We start from the raw sequence: 24387 nt of genomic DNA, 5'->3' as shown, positions 1-24387 counted from the left end.
TGGAAGAGCCACTGTCCGTGGGATGGGGGGGTTGTTTCACAATGTGACCATAATGAGCCTCTGAGCAGCCAGTCTTGAAGAAATTGGAATTATAAAATATGCTAAGATGGAATTCTTTTCAAGAAGGAAGAAAACGTCCTTGGAACAGGTGAATGAAAACTGAGTGCACTCAACGTTACACCATCACTTAGGAAGCTCTGCAAGGGGGGAGTAAAAAGTTGGGGTTCCTAAGGTTTCATTTACCCAATATTTAAATAAGGGTCTTAATATCCAGCCCTATGATAGCTGGGGAACATGTGGCTGTGCTGAAGATAATTTAGGCTGGAAGGCAGTGTGAGAACAAGCAGTTATAAAAGTAATGAAGGTATAATCAGAGGTCACAGAAAAGTAAATATTTGGGAACAAGATGCAACCATGACAACCAAAAGCACATGTCGTAATAGCATGTGACCTTCAAAAGAGAATATTTGTTAGATGATCATTACATCAGTGACGATCTTAGAAAGAAAAAAAAATGACACCTCTGGAGTCTGTGGCCCCTGGGGCCTAGACGTCTGCATGCTTACGCTTTAGAAATAATCCAGTGACAAGAACTCTGCATCATCCTTGTGAAGGTGTGCATTGTGGAGTTCTGCTCCAGCAGGATGCTGTACTGGAGCTAAAATCTTCCCAACACCCAAGAATATGCTGCAGGGATTACACAAGCAGGTTATAAAGCTGCTGCCAAACTCAGCGTGTAGATATCATTAGCAGTGCACTTTGCAGATACTCTGCTGTAGCTCTTCTCTCCCAGTGAACAATGGGTGCAATGTTTTTTCATGCTTGTGTGAATTAGATTGTTGCCACTACACGCTTTGCTCTTGGGTCCCTGCACACGAAAGGTATTTGTGTAAAACTGGAGCAGCAAACAGTTTCATCTCATAACTGAGCACGTTTTATTCTACTGGACACAGTATTTATAGTAGCAAGAGGAAAGAAGAAGAGGTGCTAAATTACAGCGTCAATGGTTTCTTCATAATCTGCTTCATAATCCTTCCATGTATAAGTCAAATATTACAGGGATAGTGGAGAAGATGAAGATCTGAACGAACACTTTCAGTGATACAAAGGTAAATAAATCAAAACTAAATGAAGAAACAAAAAAGATTCATATCAATATTTTGTGAGGAACCAAAAGTTTTTTTTAAATTATCACAGTTATGGTCAGTACTGGTACATAACGACAACTATATATTTACCTGGAGGCAGAAGATGATTAGTAAGCTGAGAATTTCCTCCAGGATTATTTTTATTACTCCAAAATATACGCAGCACCGGTAAAGCTGGCTAATTCTCAGTATATCTGCTTAATCCGCACTCACAAGGTGATAATAGCAGGCTGTGTTTATGAGGATCAGCACTGTTGCCTCAAAGGACACGATCGTGGGATCAAACCAGACACCGTTTATAACAGACGCATGTAGTCGCCACGACGTCTCTTATTGGTTGGTGAAGCCCTGTGAATCCTCGAGCTGATGGCTTTCCCCATTGCCATGTTGCTGTTTTGAAACTGGACTTGAAACTGAAAAGTCATTAGCTAATGAGGATTCCCTCTCTTATCCTCTTTCTGGTCTTTCTTTATTATTTTGCAGATCCCTTACTGTATGTGGAGGTCAGAACATTTTCCTGTAAATTTCTATACAACAAGATGCCTCGCCCCCCTGCTGGGATTATAAAGAACACAGGTTTATCTCCACTACTCGCTGTGCTTTCGCGTGTTTCCTCCAGCACTTCTGGTTTCTGCCACAATGAAAACACGCTCAGTCATTGTGACCTTGACCAAGTCACTGGCTTCCATTTAGCAGTGGTCCCTGGGTACTGTACACTGGCTTCCCACAGCCTCTAATAATTGTAATGGATGAAATTCCCACAAACACCAATAAAGGATCTCATATTTCTACTCTGTGCTTCCCTTTCTGTCTGAGAACAAAACACAGGAATGACTAAAAGAGCGCTTCTTTTAAAAATTGATATTTTATCCGAAATTTGTAGAAATGAACCGACAGGTTTGAGGTAATAGAAAAAGTGACAGAAGTATTTCATTCTAAAATATGCAGTCACGTCTGTAAAATCATGTATTAATTAGTCTGATTTATTACTATTGAGTCGCTCAGTCTTTCCAGAGACAGGTATGAATAAATTCAACCTGTGAAATAATTGTTATGATGGAAGGTTTGGAACTTTTACTCTAAGATTTATTATCACCAATCATTTATTACATAAAATGGAAAAAATAAAAGAGCTTCTGAAGGCTAATGAAAAGCAGAAGAGACAATATTGGTTTTGGCCGATAACAAACAAATGCACTTTCAGTTGTTAATGGAGAGTTATGTGCTTGACATTAATTGCTGCTCGAACTCCCCCCACCACCGTGTGGAGATGAGGGAAAAGGCCATCGATTATCTTTCACCCTTGCAGTAAATCTTTAGCAGGGAGGAGTGTCTCAGCAGCAGCAGCATCACGAGCCAAGAGCTGATCTGTCTGGAGAAGCCATGAAGCGTTTCACTGAAGCGGTGGAACAGCTGTGCTAATTGCTGAACTTGACAACACCCGGATGGAGAAGTTGACAGGTGTGTAGTTGTGTTCCACACTGCCGCAGACCGTCATACCTACTTATTTAATACATTTTTTCAGCCATTATGCAAATATATCCGGCACCGCCACCCCCAGCTGCGGGGAGAGGCGAGTTGTAACTTGCGACGAGGCTAATCTCAGCGGACACACCGGAGCACGGCCCAATCAGCAGGGGTAGCAGGCACGAAATGAGAACACCAAACAGAGCAGCTCCCTTTGCTCCTTTGGATCAAGCTTAGCAAACACCTTCAGCTGCACCTCAGCCTGTTTTTATAGAGCCTCGAGTGATGCTTCGATGTATAAACTATACAAAATCTTGATAGGCTTTTATAAATTCTGTCAAATCTTTTGAAAAATGCAGAAAACAGCCAAATTACCCATTTAGAGATTGAGATTGTTTACATTCTGACATGTTTTTTAATCAGTCTTTTGTTTGGAAAATGTCAGAATGTAATCTTACAGCATAAATAAAGTAAGCAAGTGTTATCTTATGTATTTGATTCCTGGTGCCTACCAAAATCATCTAATAATGTTTGAAGCAATCATTTTCTGTTGCATATCTGCAACAACAGCCAGGTTGTTTGAGGGATATATATTATTCTAGGGCTTAAAATTACAATATAAAGCACCTAGAGGTTTGTTTTTGTGATTTGGTGCTATATAATTCAAACTGAATTGAATCTGACTTTGGGTTTTGACTGCAGTAGTTGGATTGGGCCTCTCTGCCTAGAAATGTAAGCATGGTTCATCCCCTCCTGGTGCTTCAGTGGAAACACCCATACCTGCAGGTCCAAAGCATCTGCATGCTGAGCAAGCTGCACTGGATGAAAACTGCACACAGAAGACACGTTTCCTGAAGAATAAACTGCTTGTCATTGGATGTCAGATGCATGAAAGCCAAATTATAGATCCTGTAACAAGCGCTGTGTTTCGAGCCTAAATAGGGGGATAAATATTTACATTTTTAAAGTGCTGTCAGTAATCCTGTATGTTTGAAACAGTATGTGCTCCCCTCACTGCAACCCCTCCTGTAGGCTGGATGCATAAATAGCTCAGAAGCTGACTGAGCTGCAGTGATGGCTGCCGCAGGGACAAGACATCACACATGCAAAGTTGTAAAATGCATCATCTACGATAAACAAATCACTCATTTGTTTTCATCCATTAACTGCAATATTCCGCCTTCAAAACGCAGTTTACAGCATTTTGTGGCCACGAACACCAAACAGCATCCTCTCAGAGAAAAGTCCTCCCAGCACCGCTGACACAAACCACCGCAAAGCAAAACCACAGAGGAAAGCAGAAAAAAAAATGCTCATCACTCTTTCTCCGTCACATTCTTCCCGCTGGGTTTCTACAAGGTCATTCTGGTGCACGACGCAGCGCACGAAACCCCGGCCACACGGGCACTTTTGAGCTGATCGCACAAATTAAACGTAACTCAAGCTCGGAAACTTTCTAAATAGTGAGAGAAGAGAGCAGCTGGTTTAAGGTGGCACATTTGTGACCGTGTAGTGGTCGCGGAAGGCGGAACAGGAGACGCAGGAAGGGCAAGGGCATTGGTGCCAACAACACCGCTAATTAGACTGGAGCAGTGATTTGAAGCTGGTCTTCTTTACTGTACAAATGTAATAAAATATAACCTCATATCTGCTCCTATCCTTCTCTTCATGTCTGAAATCTGTGCGCCGGGACGGATGAAGACGAGAATGGCTCTTAGCGCACAAGACCTGCCCGCAGGAACAAGCGCGGACGGCGCCTTTTACTCCCAAATTAGCCTTAATTTCTCTCCAGCTGTAATGTTTCTTATTAATTCTCTGCGTAATATTGACTGCCTTTGGATGCATGTGTAGGGGTCAACGCATTGCGCAGCGCAGGCCTATAAACTCGTGTTTTAGTGGGAAATAGATCTCGATTTGTGTCAGAAATACACGGATATTCCCGAATGTCATTCGCCTTTGGGAACAACGCAGTTATGGAAATTAAAGAAGTGACGCAAAGACAAAATGATCTGATCAGAGCAGATTATTCATTTTCTTACCTTACTGGGAGGTTTTAGGGTGACCGGGATTTTCAGCGCAGGGAAGTCACCCCGACTATTGGCAGCAAAAAAAGGTCCTGTGCGATCCTGTGATGTACGCTGACGTAGTAGCAAAGAGCTGCACTCTCCTCCTCCCCTCCTCCACCCCCTTCACTTACTACACAGCATCCTTAGATGGAGACACCGCCCCCTCCGCTTCCTCCCCCTCCTGCTGCCTGTGCGCCCATCTCTCTTGCAGCAGGCACCATTCCTCTGACGAACCAGAGGGGGGTCGCTGGTTTGTACATGAGGAAGTGAAGTGAATGTGATTCATTTTTCTGCCCTGTGATTCAACCGTTGGTGAGTTTGAATACTGTGAAGTCACTCTGGACGCGCACATGCAGCTAGAAAACGCGCTCTTGTCGCTCGTGCTCAGCGGAGCTCGCTCAGACTGTCATTTGGTCCATATGCCCCAAATGGTTGGTGCAACGAAGTGTGCAAGACGAGCCTCTCCTTGCACGTGTTCGGGCTCGTGCCTGTAATTGGCTGTGTTAAAAAAGTGTGGATGATGACAAGGATCGTCTATAGGAAACCTTTTGCTTTTAATATTGTGAGGCTGTGATACGTTTTTACAAGGAATCTCAAAGGAATTCAGAATCCCAGTTTTGGAAACTGCAGACCGTTCAGAGCAGGAAAAGCACATTTTAATTTACCATATAACCATTTCACCGCTTTCTAGCACACATTAATATACTGCACATTTGTAGCTGTAAAAAAATCAGGTTATTACTGGAGATATTTTTATATTAGTGTTTTTATGTTTTTATTGGCAGCCTTTCTGTGTGGAGTTTAAATATTCTCAGTGTGCCTGCCTGTGGGTCCACTCCGGACACTCCAGCAGGCCAGAGCCATGTTACTGTAGGTTAACTGGTGATTCTAAATCGGCCACAGTCGTGAATGGTTGTCTCTCTTGTCGTGTGTGGTCTTCTGCTTCAAGGTGCTAGATGCTCTTCTGCATACCCGGATTTGGCCGTTCTTCTCTGACATCTGGGATTTTCACCCAGAGGACTGACACGCTGTAAACGTTCTTTTTTCTTTTTTTTTGCCTGTCCCGTTTGGCTCTTTTGCCATCAGAATTATTGTCTAAAGGCGAAGAAAGATGCCCAACGGATTTACTTTACCAAATTGACCATCCCAGCTTTGCCATAATGGTCCATTTGGCACGCTGTAAACTAGAGATGCATGTGTGGCAAAATCCACACACACCAGTCCAATAAACATGCCTTAAAAGTCCCTGAAATCTCTTTTCTTTCTCATTCTGATGCTCAGCTTGAACTTTAATGCGTCATCTTAACCATTCTACATGAATGCATCTATTGCATTACAACCATGTGATTGGCTGATCATATATTTGCATTAATGAGCCGTTGAACAGGTGTAACTAAAGAAGCACTCCTAATGAATTATGGTCTGTTTGATATGGTGTTTATTTCTGGTAGAATTTCCCATGCCCCCCCTCCCGACTGCTTCTTGGAATGCTCTTGTACCACCCCATTTTTAAAAAATCCTGGAAACACCCCAGCTTAGGATACTATCACCTTGACTCTGATTGGTGCCTGCTCTCTGTGCGTAACACCCCCGCTGTGCCTTCAGTGCTTCTGACTTCCTGTCAGATCTTCACTGACGCTGCAGCTGTGGTCTGATTGTCATCAGGAGCATTCAGATCAGATGTGGCCTTTCATTTGGCTTCAGGCTTTCAGCTGCTGTCGTCTGTTTGGGTCATCTATTGATCCGATTGGAATAAAGAGCTGCTATCTGCCAGCACCAGTCCCTCCTCCCTCTGTCCTGCTCATGCTGATAATAGAGGGTGATGAAACTGTGCGAAGCCTTACAATATTAGGAAAAGAATCCCATCTCATTATCACTTATGAACAGCACTTTGTACGAGGAGAGCTCCCTCAAAGAAAAAACCTCTGGCAGAAGTAGGCTCAGGGAGGAGCAGCCATCTGCCACGACAGGCTGGTAATGAGGAAGAAGAGAGAGAGGAAAAGAGGAGCAGAGAGACCATCAACAGCAAACAGGACAAACTAACAACTGCAGGAGAGAGAAGGCAAAAGTTAATGACACAGTGTGAACGAATGGGAGTGGACGAGAAGTGCTAAGTGCATCATGGGAAGTCCCCTAGCTGTCTGAGAGCCTGTAGCAGCTCACCTGACCCTTCCCTAACTATGGAGGTTTATCGTGAAGGAGACTTTGAAGCTTAGACGATGTTCCAATAGTCCTTTTTTTTCTTGGAAGGTTCATAACAGAATGAAGTGACTCAGAGGTATCTGCATGGTGACCATAATAAGAGCTGACTTTATTCTTCAGTGCTTCTTTAGCAGAGGATACACTGGGATCGTCCTTTATGAGGAGCAAATGCCATCCCATAATTCATATTCAATTCAATTCAATTCAATTTTATTTATATAGCGCCAAATCACAACAAAAGTCGCATCAAGGCGCTTCATAGATACAGAGAAAAACCCAACAATCATATGACCCCCTGTGAGCAGCACTTTGGCGACAGTGGGAAGGAAAAACTCCCTTTTAACAGGAAGAAACCTCCAACAGAACCAGGCTCAGGAAGGGGCGGGGCCATCTGCTGTGATTGGTTGGGGTGAGAGAAGGAAGACAGGATAAAGACATGCTGTGGATAGTGACGGCCCATCCAACCATTTGTGAAGACAGTGAACGCTGACAAAGTGGCGCTCATCACGTAAATGTTAATTAGAATTGAAATTTTTTTTTGCTCAATAAAAAATAAATAATAATAACTGAATTTTTAATTTCATCCCTAAAGCTGCTAAAATATTTGTAAATTTCAAGAACAAACTCTGAATGTTGCTGAATGAAAAATGTAGATTTATATCAACTCTCTAAATCTAGTGAACTATTAACTGATCTATTATGAATTGATCATTGAAGTGAATTCAAGGTTCTGTATAATTTGGTTTGAATTATTACGGTCCCTTGTTGTACGGCAACCTTTAAGGTTACCTGGGATAAGAGATGGATGGTGGGATAGATGGTATTTAGGGTATTTTGGACAGAAATCCCAAACAATGAGAAGGAAAAAGTTGCACTGGCTCACTATCCAGCAGATATGGGACAGATTTACCAAGCAGTGTAAATTATTGCTGCAGTCGCAGGGTGATCTAGTAACAGTGCACTACTACTTGATATACAAAGACTCCGCAAGTCCACTTCAGTAATAACCAGCATTCTGCTAAAAGCAGAAGAAATTAGAGGCTCAAACACCATCAGACCTGTTGAGGAAGAGACTGATGTAGGCCTACTAAACAAAACAATCCAGATTAGAGAGAAATCAAAAGTACAACAGAGGAACAGAACTCAGTGGTCCTTGGCTGTAAACCTTCAGCATGAGAACTGAGAGAGGAAGAGTTTTAGGACAGTTTTAACACTGCACTCAAATCCATGAACCACCCATCCAAAAGTGACAATTACACACTCATTACTCATTCTCATAAGATGTTCTCACCTTGGCAAATGATAAACAAGCCTAGGAGTCATTATCACAACAATGTCAGGCTTTAGATGTGCTTCTTGTGGTGCAAACAACAATTTGGTCTAATTTAAGTTGCATGCAACAAATGGTAATAAGTCACATTTGCATGATTCGTTTAAGACATTAGACCGGCCACAGAAATACCTCTGTGCTCAGCACTGAGCCCTTTTACAAAATCCAGCAGCTTTTTGAGTTAAAGGATGTATTTTCAGACCGTTATCTGTTCCTTCTTCATTAAATCTTTTTTAAGTGATGGTTTTCAAAGGTTGTTTGTATTTATATGACCTAAATAAAACCATATCTTAAGAGGACGTTGCAGTGAGTAAAATGAGCATTTTGTAGCCAATTTTCTGCACAGTGTAGTTTCAAGACAGTACACATCTGGCATCATGGTGTTAGGGAGCGTAGCATAACGTTGTCCGGTTCCTCAGTGCACCATTTTATGTCTTTCCTGAATCCTTATGAATTCTCCTACCTGCCTTCCCTTGAGGTCAGTGAGATTTTAAGGAGCTAGGAGGAAAAATCTCCTGGTCTTAGAGAGGGTTTCTCTCTCTCTCTTGAATCCAGACTGGAAGCTGGTTTCTCAGCAACCTGGTGGCTGAAGGCTCTGCCTCCCATTCAGCTTTGGGAAACTCTCGAAGTCACAGTTAAGCCTGCAGACTGCGCTTCTGAATATAATACGAAGGCAATGAAGAGAAGCGCATCTATGAGAAAATGGAGCTCTCAGGGAGCCTTTAGGAAATTTACCAGGTTCTCCTAATAATTGTGTTGGACAGAAATGATTACGGATTGACAAAATAAAAGACGAGCTTTATTAACCAAGTCGATCATCACAGTCCAAACAAAGTAACAAAAAAAGCCAAGAAGGTGGCGCAGGTGATGAAATGTGGGACACAGACAACAGACGGGGGAAGGAGGACACACAGAGGGGCAGACAATCGGAAGGATACTCAAACATGAAGGCCAGCCTTTGAACCAAAGCTCAGGTTTCAAATTGCTCTTTTGTCTTCTCCCCCATTTTTTTGCAATGAATCCATCGTTTATACAGAACAAACCAGTCAAGGCAGACGGCTGCAGCTCTGTGCATGTGCATGTCTGTCTGCAGCTGATGAATCTAATCGTGTTCAGTTCCATCGTCTTTGCCTGCTGTAACAAAATGCCAGTTCATGTGCGATTTAATTACTGAACAGAATCAAATTTCCTGCACACAGTAACTCAGTCAGGGCCAGTTTAACGTTGTGCTTCTGGCAGCACTTATCTGCAATTCATTACACTAAAATCTGTATGAATCACTCCAGGAGGAAACACAGACTTTATGCAAGCTTGCACTGGGACTCATGATGAGCGGCCTGGGTAAGACTGCAGCCCTCATCTGTGTGGATATATTGGACCTTGTGTCTATTTTTGAAAGCCTTCATTAACCACAGAATCACTCAAACGGTCACAAAGAATTTAATTTTCTTTCTTTTAGTAGAACTAGAGAACGAGTGTGGTGCTCTAGTTAAAAGTAAGCAGGGTAATTGTTATTTGATTATTTTATATTTTTGCCTGAAAACTGATACATTTAAAACTATGAGCAAAAATATTTGGTGGCTCAGAAGGAAATGTTAATCACCAGACTCTTAATTTTCTGAGTCTGCACCAACTTGCAACTCTGCATCAGTTTCTGAGGGAGATGTTTTTATTTGTGCAAAGACAAAATAAATTCAGGCACCTGTTTTCTTAAATAATTCCTTTTTATTTCAGAATCTGCAACCAACAAACGTTTCAAGTGAAACCACAGTTCAGTCGTGATTTTATTTTAATGTATGTGCTGTAATATTGAAAAGGAATTATATAGGTTTTTACAGAGCTCCGCTTCATGTTCTGTCTTTGTCGCATCCTGGAGAGGTTCTCCCCCCAAGCCTGCCTCAAATATGAAATGTAAAACAACCAGTAACTAAAGTATGACTCATATAGGTTAAGAATAAATATTTGTCGCCATCTGGTGGCCAAATCCTGCAAAACATTACAGTTAAAATGTAATTTTGTTTGAGTGAAAGAACTGCTGGAGTATTTCTGGAAAAGGGAGATGGTATTCATTGTTAAGAAATCTGAAAAAATGCAAAAACCTGCTGAAAATGTCTAAAAGAACCCAAACAATGAATACATACATGAACTAAAGCGGCAGTGTCATTGCACCACTAAATAAAATGCTAAATTCAAAGAAAAACCTATTTTTAATAAAAACTACAGATGTGATCTTTTGTTTAAGATAAATTTATAAAATATCTGAATTAACAGATAAAATTATTTGAAGCTTTCAAATACACTGTTCCTGTGAATGTGCACATTTTAATGTGCTGCACAACAAGCTCAATACGGACAGAAAATTATAAACATTTTTATAATGCATAATAAACCATAATAAACGCAGCACTTGCAGGCACATGTGTTTTATTCAAATTTAGCAGCAAGTGCCAGATTACCCGTTTGTTTTATAGCCCGAGGTATTTTGAGGCCATTTCAGTGCCCTGCTCCACTTTGAGCTCATTGGTGAGATCGGGTCAGGCGTGTGTGTGTGTGTGTGTGTGTGTGTGTGTGTGTGTGTGTGTGTGTGTGTGTTTCTCTCTGATTGATGCAAATGAAGCACCTCTTTCTGCGGAGGAGGAGGAGAGGAGCAGAAAGCAGCGCGCACAGCAGCTCGGAATGAAAGCTGCGTGTTGTTTACGTCCTTTCCGACGCCCGCGGATGGCGATGATGATGATAATGGTGATGAGGACGAACGCGCCTCGTTTTCATTCGTCTGTGTAAAATCGCGTGGAGGGAGAAGGGGGTGGCGCAAGACTGTTTCTATCTCAATTTAAAGAGACTCCGCTTTTAAGGAAAAACATGACGCTGGGCAGAAAGCAGGTCGATGAAATTTGGATTTTACCATGAGAGGAACCGGCATGGATCTGCTCTGGAGGATCCTCGCAGCCTTCAGCTTCGACTGCTTCAAAGATTCATCGTCGTCAAGGTGAGCGGTGATTGATCAGCCTGATTTTCATCGGTTTACAGGACACGGCCTCAAATCCACAGAATGCCGCACTCGCTGTTCGTGTTTCGGGTTTTATGACGTTTTGCAACACAGCCCGATGTTTGAGTCGAATCCGTCCGCGTATTCAATCTGAATTTCAGCACTTTGTCTAATCCTTAATTGTGTAATACTCCCTACACAGGGTCACTGGTGCACAATGTTTTCTCGTAGAGGGCGTTTTAAAATCAGGCTGTGATGATAAATCACATCAGAGTGGGGTTTTATACACCGTCCTTCACAGTTGTTATGACAACAGGTTTCCAGAATCGCTCCAGCTTTGCCTCCTGAAAGCCAGTTCATGTTACACAACTCAGAAATCCTGCCAGCGACATCCCAAATGAAACCCCGTTTTTCTGAGAACGTGAGGTTAACAGGTGTCCACTCAGGCTGGGGATGAGGCTCGGACACATTTGTATCAGCACACACTGAAGTTCTTGCACAATCCTCTAACTCCACCCTAACTGTGACCAGGTCTTGTTTTACCAGTTATTGGTTTTTTCCAAGGAACAAATGTGTGCACCAGAAAAACCTGATCCCATCACACCTGCCGTGTCCTGTTTTCATGGCTTTGACTGGTAATAGTTTTCACCCCCAGACTGTCTTGGTTTAAATAAACCAGCAGACAAAATATCTACTTATCTGTCCTGTTTTTGTTTTTGTCCCAAAGAAATTCGGTTTGTCATCAAAGCACCATTTACTTATATCTACTCTTATCTTTCATAAAAACTTGATTGGTTGTGGTGTTTGTTATTTTAACATGAATCCTTCTGTTAAGATGGTCAACGAGATGATGATGTGTGTGATGCCACAGCTGGGATGCAACCTGGCTTTACATTATATATATTTCATTAAAATGTTTTTATGACGTAGTTTTTCAGTATTTCTGGTGTTTGTAGTCTAATATGTTTGTTCTGTATAAGAGATGGATTCACTGCAAATTTGGAGAATTTGAGTTGGAGATCAGATTTTTACTAGTAAAGAGCCTTACATGCATTTATTGTATTAGGGTTGCATTGCATTTAATGATTTATTATTTCAATAAAATGAATTAACATGACTCAGAAACCAGCGCAATCCTGAGTCACTTCTTCAAATGTTTCATTCTACCCTGCAAACAAAGCTAATATTAGAAGTAGGAATCATAAAACGGGAACATTTTTTGCCTTCATTTATGATGGAAATGTCTTTATTTTTCTCAAGTAAAACACATAATTAGACAGGCTCCATTTGAGAAGCTGGAACCAGCAAATATTAGTTCTTTGGCTTGAAAAAGTACAGACTTTAAGCCACTTTGTTGTTGAGTATAATAGTATCAAATATAATAGATGGGATGTCCTCCCCCAGGAGAATCAAAGCTTACTTCCCTTAATTTCAAACATATTTTGTAACTTTATTTTTTTACCAGTATATGGGGGATTGTTGTGCAAAGAAAAGCACCAGTTAGGAAACCTCCATATTTGGGGATTTTCTAAGTAAGGTCTTTGCAGCCTTTGTGTTTATTCTGAGGGGACAAACGTGGGGTCTAAATCTCATCCCTCTGAAATCTACACCTGCGATTTAAACAATCATGTTTTATTTTGATGTGTAGTTTTCAGGCCGTCTTCACGTCCTGTTCCCTCTCCCTCTCAGGTCTCCCACTAAGTTGAGCTCCAGCCAGGCCGGCAGCCTGGAGAGCAGCTCCCTGACCGGCTCCCTGTCGCTGGGCCCCGACCTGCCGCACTGCCAGTGTTGCATCACCTACGAGGCCCGCCTCAAGCGCCTCTCCTGTGGGCATCTTTACTGCGATCCCTGCTGCGATCAGATTGTCAACCTGGCCTTCGAGGACATCGAGGGTCTGTCGGACTACCCCTGCCCCATGTGCAAGTCCATCCGGCAGCTGGGAGGCCTGGGTCCATCTTCCTCCGGGTACTTCAACGGGCCCTACAACATCCTGCAGGAGCAATGCACGGGGAAGGAGCACGGCAGCCGGTGGGGGTAAACGTGAAGCCGCTTCACGGGGGCGATGCGACTCTCTGGACTTCTTAAGCTGTGACCTGATCGACTTTTAAATTCACTGCCATGAAAGCCACTTGTTGACTGCGTCGTGGTCATCCTACTTTATTTCATCTTGCTCTGTTGTTTGTGCAAATCAGGTGAAACGTCTGAGAATGCACGACGTTAACATGCATAGATTTAAGTGCCCAAACGCATCTCCATAGACTTCACGACATCACGGAGAGGTTTCCTATCTTTAAGTGTGTTTAAACACCTCACTTGTATTTTTAAACAGCATGCAGGTTTTCTACTGAGCTCTGAAAAACAGAAATAACCCAAACCCGAGTTGAACACAAGAGAACCGGAGTAGATATTTTGTATATTTAACATTTCCTGTCAGAAGACGCTGTTACTCTGAACATTTCCTGTGAAAGTACTGATCATTTTGCACACGATTCTCAAGCCGTTTCACACCGACTGCATGTTTGATGCAGCTGGGTTTGAAATCTCGACTTCACTGTACAGTGGCGTGCTACTTTTAGGTGTTCCAGATCATATTGTAAATATTTATTTTGTTAAAAAATAAAAAAGGTTGTGTGAACAGTGTACGAGCACGCCGTGTCATTCCAATCAGAGCTGGTAACACTTTTTATTTATCAGGGATCAAAACATGCGAGTACAAAAAAAGAAGAATATGTACATCTGGCAAATGTAAGTACCAAAAACATGAAATGATACAAAGACACAGCAGCAGGTGTGAGCTGAAGATCAGATTAGATCTTCCATGCAACGGGACAATGATGACCTTTTCCCCCCTTTTTCCACGGAAGACCAGCAAATCCATTGGCATCACACCTGGAAAGCTCTGAAACTGTAGCTGAAGTCAATGCCTTAATATTGACATAATGAATATTTACAGCAATTTAATAATTCATAGTGCTATCAAGTGAGGTACCTTTTGACATGAGAGAAGGCCGGTGTCAGACGGACATCTGACAACTGTTATCCTGCATTTAAAAAGAAAGAAAAACATCCCTTTTAGCAAAGGTGCAAATTCATTCATCCGTGGGAACGACGCCAGTGCATCTACTCGACACCCACATCATGCAAACTGTTTGGATTTAAAGGTGCAGGACCAAATACTTCCCTCTGTGCTTTTCAGACAAATCCTTGACCTAAATGCTGACTGCATACTAATGCAGGCAGGACGTGAGGAGATCAAATAGAAGGTAAACACAGGAGGAACGGAGCCTTCTTTTACTTCAAACGCTGCTACCTTCTCAAGAAGTCCAAAAGAGCAAAATTATGTTTTTTTCACCACCATAAAAATGATGGAAACATTTTCAAATAATACCAACTTTGGTTGAAAATAATCACACTTATCCACATGTCCATTAGCGATCAATACAAACATATCATACTAAAGCCCTGAAATGATCTTCATCATGCAGGAACTGCAGAAACATCCAGGCTGACATAACGCCATAAACTGAATATAGGCCTCTCGCTGCTCCCGAGCAGCGTGCATGTGAGCGGAGAGATATGAGAGCGCAGCGGTACCAAAATAGCGCTCGTGCCCTAAATTCAACCGGTCACAGCGCCTGGAGTTAGAAAATGACGGTTTTTGGAAATTATTATTTTCCAAACAATAATTTAATCTTCAGTTTGACGTTGACAAACAGCAACAAAGAAAATCATTAAGAGTTACTAACTTTAAAAAAAAAAGTCTTCTGGAGGCATTGGAGCCTTAAGGGCACACAGGTCAGAGGTTAAATCCATTGAAAAGCTCAAGTAGGCAGCGCCTGTTGGACCCATCGCTTAACACATTTATCTCCACGCCGCCCTGTCAGTGCAGCCCCCCGTGGATAAGAAGGTAAAAATAGAAACAACAAGCTTTCTGTCTCTTTCTTAAAGGGTGACATCAGGAAGTTTACAAAGAAATAGTCTCGGCGACGGTTTCTGCATACTGTGAGGTGTACGTCCAGCATTCAGCACCTTCAGGCATGACTTTTTTTCTTTGCAATTTAATTAAAGGAATATTTATTCAAATATACAAAAGACTTGTCACATTATTTGATACAGTACACGTGATAAGTAGCAGAGGAAAGAGCTCTTGCACTGATCATTTCATACAGCTTCAGTTCAACGTGGTCCGTCACAATGTCTCGGTTTCTAATCGCCTCATGGACACGTTATTACACGTCTGCTCCTCTCAGATCGTGGCACCACTGAGGGACATGTCTGTGTCGTTTGGTTAGAGTACCCGGTCACGGGGTGGAAAACAGATCTCAGGAAGCTAGCGAGGGTCCGTTACTCTTAGGCAGCTTGGCGTTACTGGACGCCGAGTAGTATCGCTGGTCAGGATGCGCATCGATCACCGACGAGTGCCCAAACAGGAACGTGTGCTTGCTGCTGCCGCCCATGTCTTTGTGAGCAGGCCTGGATTGTGGAGCGGAGGCGGCGGGAGCGCCCCTGGAGGTGTGTTGGTTGGCCGAGGTAGGGAGGGGTGCTCTGAGAACGCCTGCGCTCTGAGGCCTTGACGCCGGGAAGAGGAAGGTGCCGTTGTTGGTGTTCTGGTTCAGGTTGGTGTCGGCTCTCCGGGGCTCGGCTGTGACGGCGGGCGGGGTAGGATCCGTGCTGGTGGAGACTTGTTCTAGCTTGTCTTTGAGCTGCTGCACCTCCTGCGCTAGCCTCTCCACAGGGTGGAGGTGGTTGGCAGAGAGGGGGTGAGAGAACGCCTGAGAATAGAAAGCAGAAGAAAGTTTTACTTAAATCCAACCTCATCTCAATCTGAATGTTTCTCATCCTGCATTTTTCTGGGACCAAAACTACAAACTAAAAATCATGAAAGGTATTAAAAACTGCTTTTTAAAAGTGACTTTCATTGTTGCTTTCCATTAATGACACTAACTTGTCCAGAGGAAACTCTTACTGAAAAGATGAGTGGAGAAAATATTTATGTATCAGTATTTCAAGCTGCAGTTGTAAGACCTCAGAACATTGTGACCACATCATAGTGCTGTGAAAAAGTAATTGTCCCCTTTCTAACATCTTATTTTTTCCATATTTGTCATACAGTTTCAGATCAAAACCCCATTTAAAATCATGACATAACCGATTAATCACATTTCTTTGGTAAGCTGAGTTCAGTTTTACAACCTAAAGAAACAACAGTGCAGAAAAGAAGTCCCTGATATCTGTCAGTCTGGAAAGGGTCAAAAAGCCTAAGGCTTTGGGACGCCAGTGAATCATGTTGTTATACACAAATAGAAAACTTGGTGAACCTTCCCAGGAGTAACCAGCCTACCAAAAGTACACCAAGAGCATTCAAACTCATCCACGAGGACACAGAAGAACCCAGAATAAAATCTAAAAACCTGTAGGCCTCACTTGCCTCAGTTAAAGTCAGAGGTCATGATTCAACTATAAGAGAGAGACTGGGTGAAAACGGCCTCCAGGGGAGGGTTCAAGGAGAAAACCACCGCTGTCCAAAAAACCTCAAAAAAAGGCTAAAAAAAAACATGTTGATGAAGGACATTGTTCAGGTATCAGGTCATGCTGTGAAGCGCAAAAGTACCGTAATTGTCGGGCTATAAGCCGCTACTTTTTGCACAAGCTTTGAACCCTGCGGCTTTTAGTCAGGTGCGGCTTTTCTATGGATTGTCCATGATTTTTGTCATATCGTAAGACGATTTGTTTTGTTTGTTCCGCTGTTGTACGGCACTACGTTGCCTGGCGGAAGGGCATGTGATCAGACACACAGTATCGGGGTTCAAGAGTGGTATGTTGGTCACATGTCCATCCGCCAGGCAACGTAGTGCCGTACGAAGTAGCGCGAAAAAAAAATTCAAAGTAGCGCTACGCGTTCAGCGGGAGGCGTGGATGACGAGCGGCGATAAACTTGCGAAAAGCAAGTTATGCTCAACTCCACCAGTGGATTCTGACAGCGTGGAAAAGTGTGAAAACATCCATGATCACCAACGGATTTCGAAGGGCTGGACTGCTGCATGATGGAGACACCGCCACGGCCCTTCTGAGGGTGTTCGACTCTGACACTGACAACGAGGATTTGTTTGGTTTTGAAAGTGACAACAAAGGAGAGAAGCTGAGCGTGGATGACGAAGCCATCCTGAGCCTGTTCGTATCCGACACTGGAGAAGAGGACTTTGGTGGTTTTAGTGCAGGAAGAAGAGAAAGATGGTGGTGAATGACTGACTTTTCTTCTTGTTAAAGCCGTGTCACTGCACCTGAGCCTAAAAGGTAGGCCGAATCTATTTTTCTGGTGTGCTGTAGGTTATTGTTATGTACTACATTTGTTACTCATTTATGAAGCACAGTACATGTTTCGTACTTGTAATTACCGCTACTTGTGCATATACCTAAAAAGTTATGCAAATATGTACCCCTAACTTGTTTTTCAAAATATTAATAAAAGGGGTGTGTCTCCAAACAGCCATCTCTTTCCTGACAATTCCCTTTGTGCATATTCTCTTACATATGATAAGTCAACATTGAAACACCTGCGGCTTTTAGTCAGGTGCAGCTAATGTATGTACAAAACAGGATTTTCCCCAGATTTTAGCTTGTGTGGCTAATATTCAGGTGCGCTTTGTAGTCCGGAAAATACGGTACTTGGGTTGTGCAGCAGGACAATGATCCAAAACACACCAGCAAGTCTGATCTGAATGGATAAAAATAAATAAAATGAAGGTTTTGAAGTGGCCTTGTTAAAGTCAGGACATAAATGTGACCGAGATAGTTCGTAAACAGGATGTTCATGCTGAAAAACCCTCCAATGTGGCTGAAACAATTCTGCAAAGAAGACTGAGCCACCGTTGATCCACAGCGAAAAGACTCGCTGTCACTTTTTAGAAACACTTGATTGTAGTTGTTGCTGTTAAGGTTCGCTCAACCAGTTAAGTTTAGGGGGCAACTACTTTTTTCACACAGGCCCAGTAGGTTTGAAAAACATTATTTTTTACAATCATCAGTTAAAAAGTGCATTTTATCTTTGTGTAACTCTGCGTATCGTTGTTTGATGAACTGAAACATATAAATGTGACAAATATGCAAAATTAAGAAATCAGGACAGGGCAAATGTTTCACAGCACTGTATGTATGAACACACTACCAGTAGGAGTGAAAACATACCAGCATTAGCAGCTGGTTCCAAATAAAATCCAGAATAAACTTGTTCAACATCTGCATCCTACTGTAGGAAAAACCTGCCACAGAGCTGCTACCTGCTGCTGTACAATAACTATGCTGCTAAACTGGGAGGAGGGGAGTGTTGCCTGTTCTTCCTGCCCAGCGAGGTCAGGGTCCAGGCCTCAGGACAAAGGTGTGTCCAGAGCAAAGGCCTCTAAAGATGCCGCAAAGTTTCGAGTGACGGATGCGTTGTTGGTTTTGTATGTTTTTGTCACAAAAACACGTAAAGTATATCAGCAGTACTTTGCATTGAATATGCGTCTATGGTGAGGGAACACTTCAAGGTAAGTAGGGCTGCCACAAACGATTATTTTGATAGTCGACTAGTCACCGATTATTTTTGCGATTAGTCGACTAATCAGATCATCATCCATTGGACGTAAAACGTACAGCTTATTGCACCAGCAGAATCTGCTCTTATATAACTATCATTAGCTTACAGCTTTAAGTGTTTAAGGTATGTGCTAACTAAAAATAAAGACAAGCTGATAGTTTATTAAATTTTAATGAAATTTGCAGATTGTTTCGGTGAAGTTTAATAAACTCCTTGCTATCTAAAATATAACAGGACACCGGAGTATATTCTCGAGCATCTCACACTTCTGATAATCAGCTGTCTGCTTGATGTTTATTCAGCTGTGTAAAAACTATAACTTTAATCTCAGCCAAACCGATTTACTCAGGAACAAATAAAATACTGAAAAAAAGCAGAACAATAACATTTTTAAGTTATCTAAGTGACTTATATATCATGTTTAACCTGAGTAGCGAAAGACGGCGGTGGGTTTGAAAACGATTTGCCCGAGTCCGGTGTTCTCACGGCTCTAGTGAGCCTAGCCCCCGGCTAGCTATCGAGCTAGTGGCTAACAGACGTCTCCGAAAACGTCGGAGCGCTTTTGAAAATATGTGGTGTCTTGATAAACTGAGCAGATATTTGAGGTTTACACAGCAACATTCTCGCCTGAAAATATGTTAAACGTTTATTTTGTGACCCAGAAAGAATAATAAGAGTAATATTAAAACTAACTAGCTGCCGCCATTGTTGGAACCTGAGCTGGGCCGCACTATTAATTCTGGGACAGAGCTTCTTCTTCTTCTTCGGGGTTTAACGGCAGCTGGCATCCTTGTACATGCAGTGCTGCCATCTTCAGTTTCAGTCCGTTATTACACTCTTAAATCCTACTACTTATTCCTGTGTCTTTTGGGATCTTACAAAGCTTCAAACGACGCGTCGACTTTTAAATCAGTCGTTGACGATTTTGATAGTCGACGTAATCATGACTAGTCGACTAATCGTGGCAGCCCTAAAGGTAAGACCTCATCAGCCCTAAAGCCTAGGAACAAATGCTACCCCCTACCTATAGATACTGACCCAGTTAGAGTGGTTTTCTAGTCAGTCTGAATTTTGTAGTAAGTGTTTTTTTTAATTATCCTGAAGTGTGTGTCATGTGAATTGCTGTAGGCCACAAAAGTCTGAACAACAGAGTTGCTCCTTGGTCATATTCTTCAGATAAAAACAGTCCTTGGGTGCTTTGAAAGGCGCCATTTTTAAATAAAATGTATTATTATTATTATTATTAAAAAACAGAGACTAACAGGTGTTTGTTTAATACGTAAACTATGCAGACCACAAACACTGAGCAATGCCTGAATGAATCCATGCTTCTAACAAAAGAAAGAAGGGAACATTCAGCAGCGTGTGAAACAAAACCATCTCTGAAACCTGAAATGGTTTTTCAGCAGCCTGACAGAATTTCTCCACAGTGCTTTTAAAATAGCTGCAGGCACCCACCCACCCACACGGTGCTCAACTATTCTTAACATCACCATGGGGACGCTGATAGACGCGCTGATGTACAGACATCACAAAGGCTGAACCATGTCCATATTTGGAGCTGCTCATAACTGCTCTGACTGATCCTCGCATCAAAGAGGACGTCATCTACTGAAGGAGCGGAATGGAAGTGAGAGGATGTAACACGGGACGCAGGAGTGCAGCGCTCGCGACGGGGGCTTCAGGAAGTCTTCACGGGTACCCACGTCCGGGTTTACACACTTAACTTTGATACAGTATAATAATTATACAGTGGACTGAAACTACTGGCATCAAAAAGTTATGTATATATGCCCTAAAATATGCCAAGATTTCAATAATAATAATAATAATAATAATAATAATAATAATAATAATAATAATAATAATAATAGTACAGTAATAGAAAATAAATCATATAATTATATAAATATTTAAATAATAAAATTAGGTGTTATAAAAAAGATGGTAAGATCATTTTATTTATTTATTTATTTTTAAATTTCTTTTTACCATTATTAACTTTCATTTTATATTTTTGTGTGTATTTATATTTGTATTTGATTTACATTATTTATTTAAAAAATTTACAAATAAACAAATTTACTCCTATTCTTTCTGTTTTTCCCCAAAATTCTGCTTCATTATGCAAATGAGCAAGGCTGTCATGAAGCTTTTCACCTACTGGTTGATTGAGCTGGTAATTTATTTCATTTATTATTTAATTTTATAAGTCAGTTGTTTTTCTGTATACGTAGATTACAACTTTTTTAATGTCACCAGCGCTTGAAAAGAAAAACAACAGCCACACCTGACTGGCTGCATTTATTCAGCTGATCACCTCCAGATGTGTTCCAGTTGTTTTGAGTTTGGCATCAATGAACAAACAGGTGCAAAGTTTACAATGAGATCACTTGAATGAACGCTCATCAACTGCATGAAGCATAAATAAATAAATAAATAAATAAATATACAAGCAAGATGCAAACAATGTAAAAATAAAATAAAATAAAATAATAAATTATTATTATTATTATTATTATTATTATTATTATTATTATTATTAAAGTAAAAATGACTAAAAGGTAAAAAATAACAGAAACAATATATTCTTAAAAAAATAAATAGACTGTAAATAAAGAAAATGGATAAGTCAATGCATAAACATATAGAAGCAGAATTAATTAATTATTTATTTATTCCAATAATCATTTTATATTTATATTTTGTAAGATATTAACATGTAATTGAGTCACTCTGAGATGCATTTAAAATTTGGCAGTTTCAGTCCTCCATATTTGAACTAGAGTAGTGCAGCTCAAACTGAGTGTTTTATACATTTTCTTTCCTAAACTGTCCTTTTAGTTTATATTTATATTATTAATAATATTCTGTTTAATCTAGCCTAACATAGCTGGAAACTTTAAGTGTTAAGCAGAAGACGTCATCACATTCAGGACTCTTTGTGGTCTTCATTCGAATGCACAGAGAAACTGCATATGAAGCTTCACTAACAATACCCGCTCACTCTTAATGAATCATTTCTATATGCCTGCATCAGACTGTTGACATACCTGCGCATGGAGCGCCCCGCGCAGGTAGCACTCCCTCCACAGGCCCATGCAGGGGCCCATAAGAAGGGGCAGTAAGGGCTCGTAGGGGTCAAGTGGTCCTTGAGGTCCAGACGTAGATGTGAGGGCCTGGGGATACTCAACTAGAGCCCAAGCTTTCAGCAGTCTCTCCAGGCCAGGCACATTCTCAGAGGACAGCGCCCTCCGGTGGCTCTTTTTGTAAACACCTGAACTGCTGCTGCTGCGCCACGGAAGCAGGTTAGTTGGACAGGAGAAGGTGCCCCGCGAGAGCAGAAACACTGAGCCTGGGACGGCGTCGGTCAGCTGGTGGGCAGATGTCAGAGGTCAGAGTCAGGCAAACTTTAACACATTTGAACTGAAAACATTTGGCGGTTTAACTTTTTAGACATTTTCTCTGAGAACCTGCAGGTTCTACTTCTCCTGGTTAATTCCACTGATTTGCATTTATCTAGATAAAAGTAAAATAATACATCTGTAAACTTGTGTGTTTACTAATTGCTGCTTAGGTAGAATCCAATCTGAAGTCTTAAGTGTCGCTGTCCAACCAAAAGCAAAAACATCCCACACCCATTTCTGCTGATATACCTTAACACAGACTAGACTCAACACAGCCACTAGGGGGACGTGTTGCACCATGCGGTAGACGAGCCAGCCTCACCCTGTGTTTGTCGGGGTTGGTGTTGAGGTTGCCGTTGAGCAGCGGTTGGAGCGGAGGAGTCGGGGGCACGGGCTGGGTGAAACGGCTTTGTCTCGGCTTGCTGTACTGCAGGGACCAGTCCCACACCGGGGGCAGAGGAGGGTCAGACGGATCTGTGGAAGAATCTGGATGCAGCACATCTCTCCAGCCGTTGACGGGCGTGTAGCACTGCCCGAGGTTCTGAGTATAGCGGAGTCAGGAGGTGTCATTTATTATGAAAATGTCTGTTTTCTGCAGTCTACATCTTCCTACTCATCATCATCATCATCATTACAATCCTCTGGAGAATCAGAGTCAGCATTTGTTGTTCTAATTAATGAGGAGCAACTGCATGTTAATCAATTACTTCACCACTATTTGAACTAATCATTAGTTGTGTTCAGTACCTGGGAACGTTTGCATCTCTCTCGCTGGCAGTTTGCTAGGAAGGTGGAGAAGAGTGGCAGGTGGACGCTGTCATGCAGAGCCAACAGGAAGTCTTCTGTCAGCTGGAAGCGAGAGGGATACTGGGACCACAGCTGCCAAACGCAGTCCAGGAAGAGCAGGAAGACTGGAGCCTTGAAGGAAAGATCAAGTGAGAGAGCATAGTAAATAAAGTTAGAGCACAAACAGGAAGAGATGAATGATGGAAGTGAGAGACAGAAGGTGAAGGAGGAGGAAACAGAAGCAAAATAAGGGTGAGGGTGGGACCAGGGTTAGAAACCAAGAGCTTTGGAAACTTGTGTTTGTTAGGAGGAAAAATAAATGGGTTCAAAAATGGCCGCTCACCTCCTCCTTGTCGTTGTCACGGTGGTAGTTAATGCGGCTGTAGAAGCGGTGCGCACCCATCACCCACTCCTTCTGCACCAGACCCTGGAAACCATACATTGTCCGACAGTGGGGGTCACACATCACCTGCACCAGGCTGGAGACCACGCAACTCATGTCCCGGTCCTCCACCTCTGTGACAGAACAGGGAGAGCACATGCTGAATGCCGCGCCTTCTATTCGAGTAGCTCAGCAACAGCAAAAACCAAACAATCCAGCAAGTGATTCATCACTTCTGCTCAACTCAGAGTGCAGGAAACCGTTAACAGACCCAAACTGAGCATGGCTCTGTCCTTTCAGCCTAGCTGGTAGAGAAAGTGAAAGATCAGCAGCAAGCAGTAAACATCCTCTGCTGAAAACAGCCATTGTCTGAGCAATGTAGTGTTACACTGAGCGTGCAACAGGAAGCCAGACCAGATGGTCAGAAATCCGCCAAATGTCTGTAAAATGAGTCAAAATGAAATCTAACGGAATATTACAAACGATCATCTTCTGAAATGCTCCTTTGTTTGATTTGTTTACTTCACGTTCATGCACAGCGTGGCCAGAGGCCAACAAAAGTTTAACGTCAGCGGGAGACTAAACAATGAAAACCTCAGGACTCAGAACAACAACACAATCATCCAGTGATTTTCCATCCCACTCAAAGTTAATGTGCAAGTAAACATGACTGGTCTGTGTTACCTTATTTGACAGAAATAGTTTAGATTTCATGTTTTTCTGATAAACAAAAACATCTGTTACATTTAAGTAAATAATAACCCTACGACTGCTTTGCTGGGCACTGAAAATTCCTCTGTGGAAGAAAACCATGTCATCTGTTGGCAGAGCCGCTCTCTGTGAAGCCGAGTCCCAGTCAGGCACGCTGAGGTCACCCTCGCAGCATGCTTGGGTTTACCCGGCCTGCCTAGTAGCGTTTCCTCGTCACCTGATCCGCCTCGCTGCCGAGCGGTGATCAGTTGACGGCTCGGGTCCAAACAAACAAAAGTCAGCACGTTCCTCTTTGCAACACAGAGACGCACCCCCTCTGCACCTCC

At 42.2% G+C, this 24387-nt stretch overlaps 3 protein-coding genes across 5 annotated transcripts in view; 1 reads left to right on the top strand and 2 right to left on the bottom strand.

The window, feature by feature from the left end:
• sv2a (synaptic vesicle glycoprotein 2A) overlaps positions 1–4803 on the bottom strand; it is a 62133-nt gene extending 57330 nt beyond the window's left edge. Inside the window, exon 1 of the mRNA XM_085178298.1 lies at positions 4655–4803. The gene's annotated coding sequence lies outside the window, so the exon portion shown is untranslated. The remainder of the gene's footprint in view (positions 1–4654) is intronic.
• Positions 4804–5718: 915 nt separating this feature from the next.
• mtmr11 (myotubularin related protein 11) overlaps positions 5719–24387 on the bottom strand; it is a 56599-nt gene continuing 37930 nt past the window's right edge. For all 3 annotated transcript variants that reach the window (XM_085178284.1, XM_085178285.1, XM_085178287.1), the window contains exons 13-17: positions 23312–23484; positions 22930–23100; positions 22505–22723; positions 21829–22149; positions 5719–15971 (exon numbers count right to left, since the gene is read on the bottom strand). In XM_085178284.1, the coding sequence (XP_085034410.1) occupies positions 15522–15971; positions 21829–22149; positions 22505–22723; positions 22930–23100; positions 23312–23484 (1334 nt within the window). In that variant the 3' untranslated portion in view covers positions 5719–15521. The remainder of the gene's footprint in view (positions 15972–21828; positions 22150–22504; positions 22724–22929; positions 23101–23311; positions 23485–24387) is intronic.
• Positions 11065–20026, top strand: LOC146509068 (uncharacterized). The gene is made up of 2 exons (XM_085178323.1): positions 11065–11199; positions 12889–20026. Exons 1-2 carry the CDS (start codon positions 11117–11119, stop codon positions 13235–13237), a joined length of 432 nt encoding a protein of 143 aa, XP_085034449.1. The 5' UTR covers positions 11065–11116; the 3' UTR covers positions 13238–20026.

Source organism: Neolamprologus multifasciatus, chromosome 11 (genome assembly GCF_963576455.1).
Source record: "Neolamprologus multifasciatus chromosome 11, fNeoMul1.2, whole genome shotgun sequence".
Lineage (NCBI taxonomy): Eukaryota > Metazoa > Chordata > Actinopteri > Cichliformes > Cichlidae > Neolamprologus > Neolamprologus multifasciatus.
This window is presented reverse-complemented; position numbering and strand designations above follow the sequence as displayed.

Coding starts and splice junctions, on each gene's coding strand:
- LOC146509068 (XM_085178323.1), top strand. CDS start 11,117: ATGAGAGGAACCGGCATGGATCTGCTCTGGAGGATCCTCGCAGCCTTC. Junction 11,200..12,888: donor AAAGATTCATCGTCGTCAAG/GTGAGCGGTGAT, acceptor TCTCCCTCTCAG/GTCTCCCACTAAGTTGAGCT.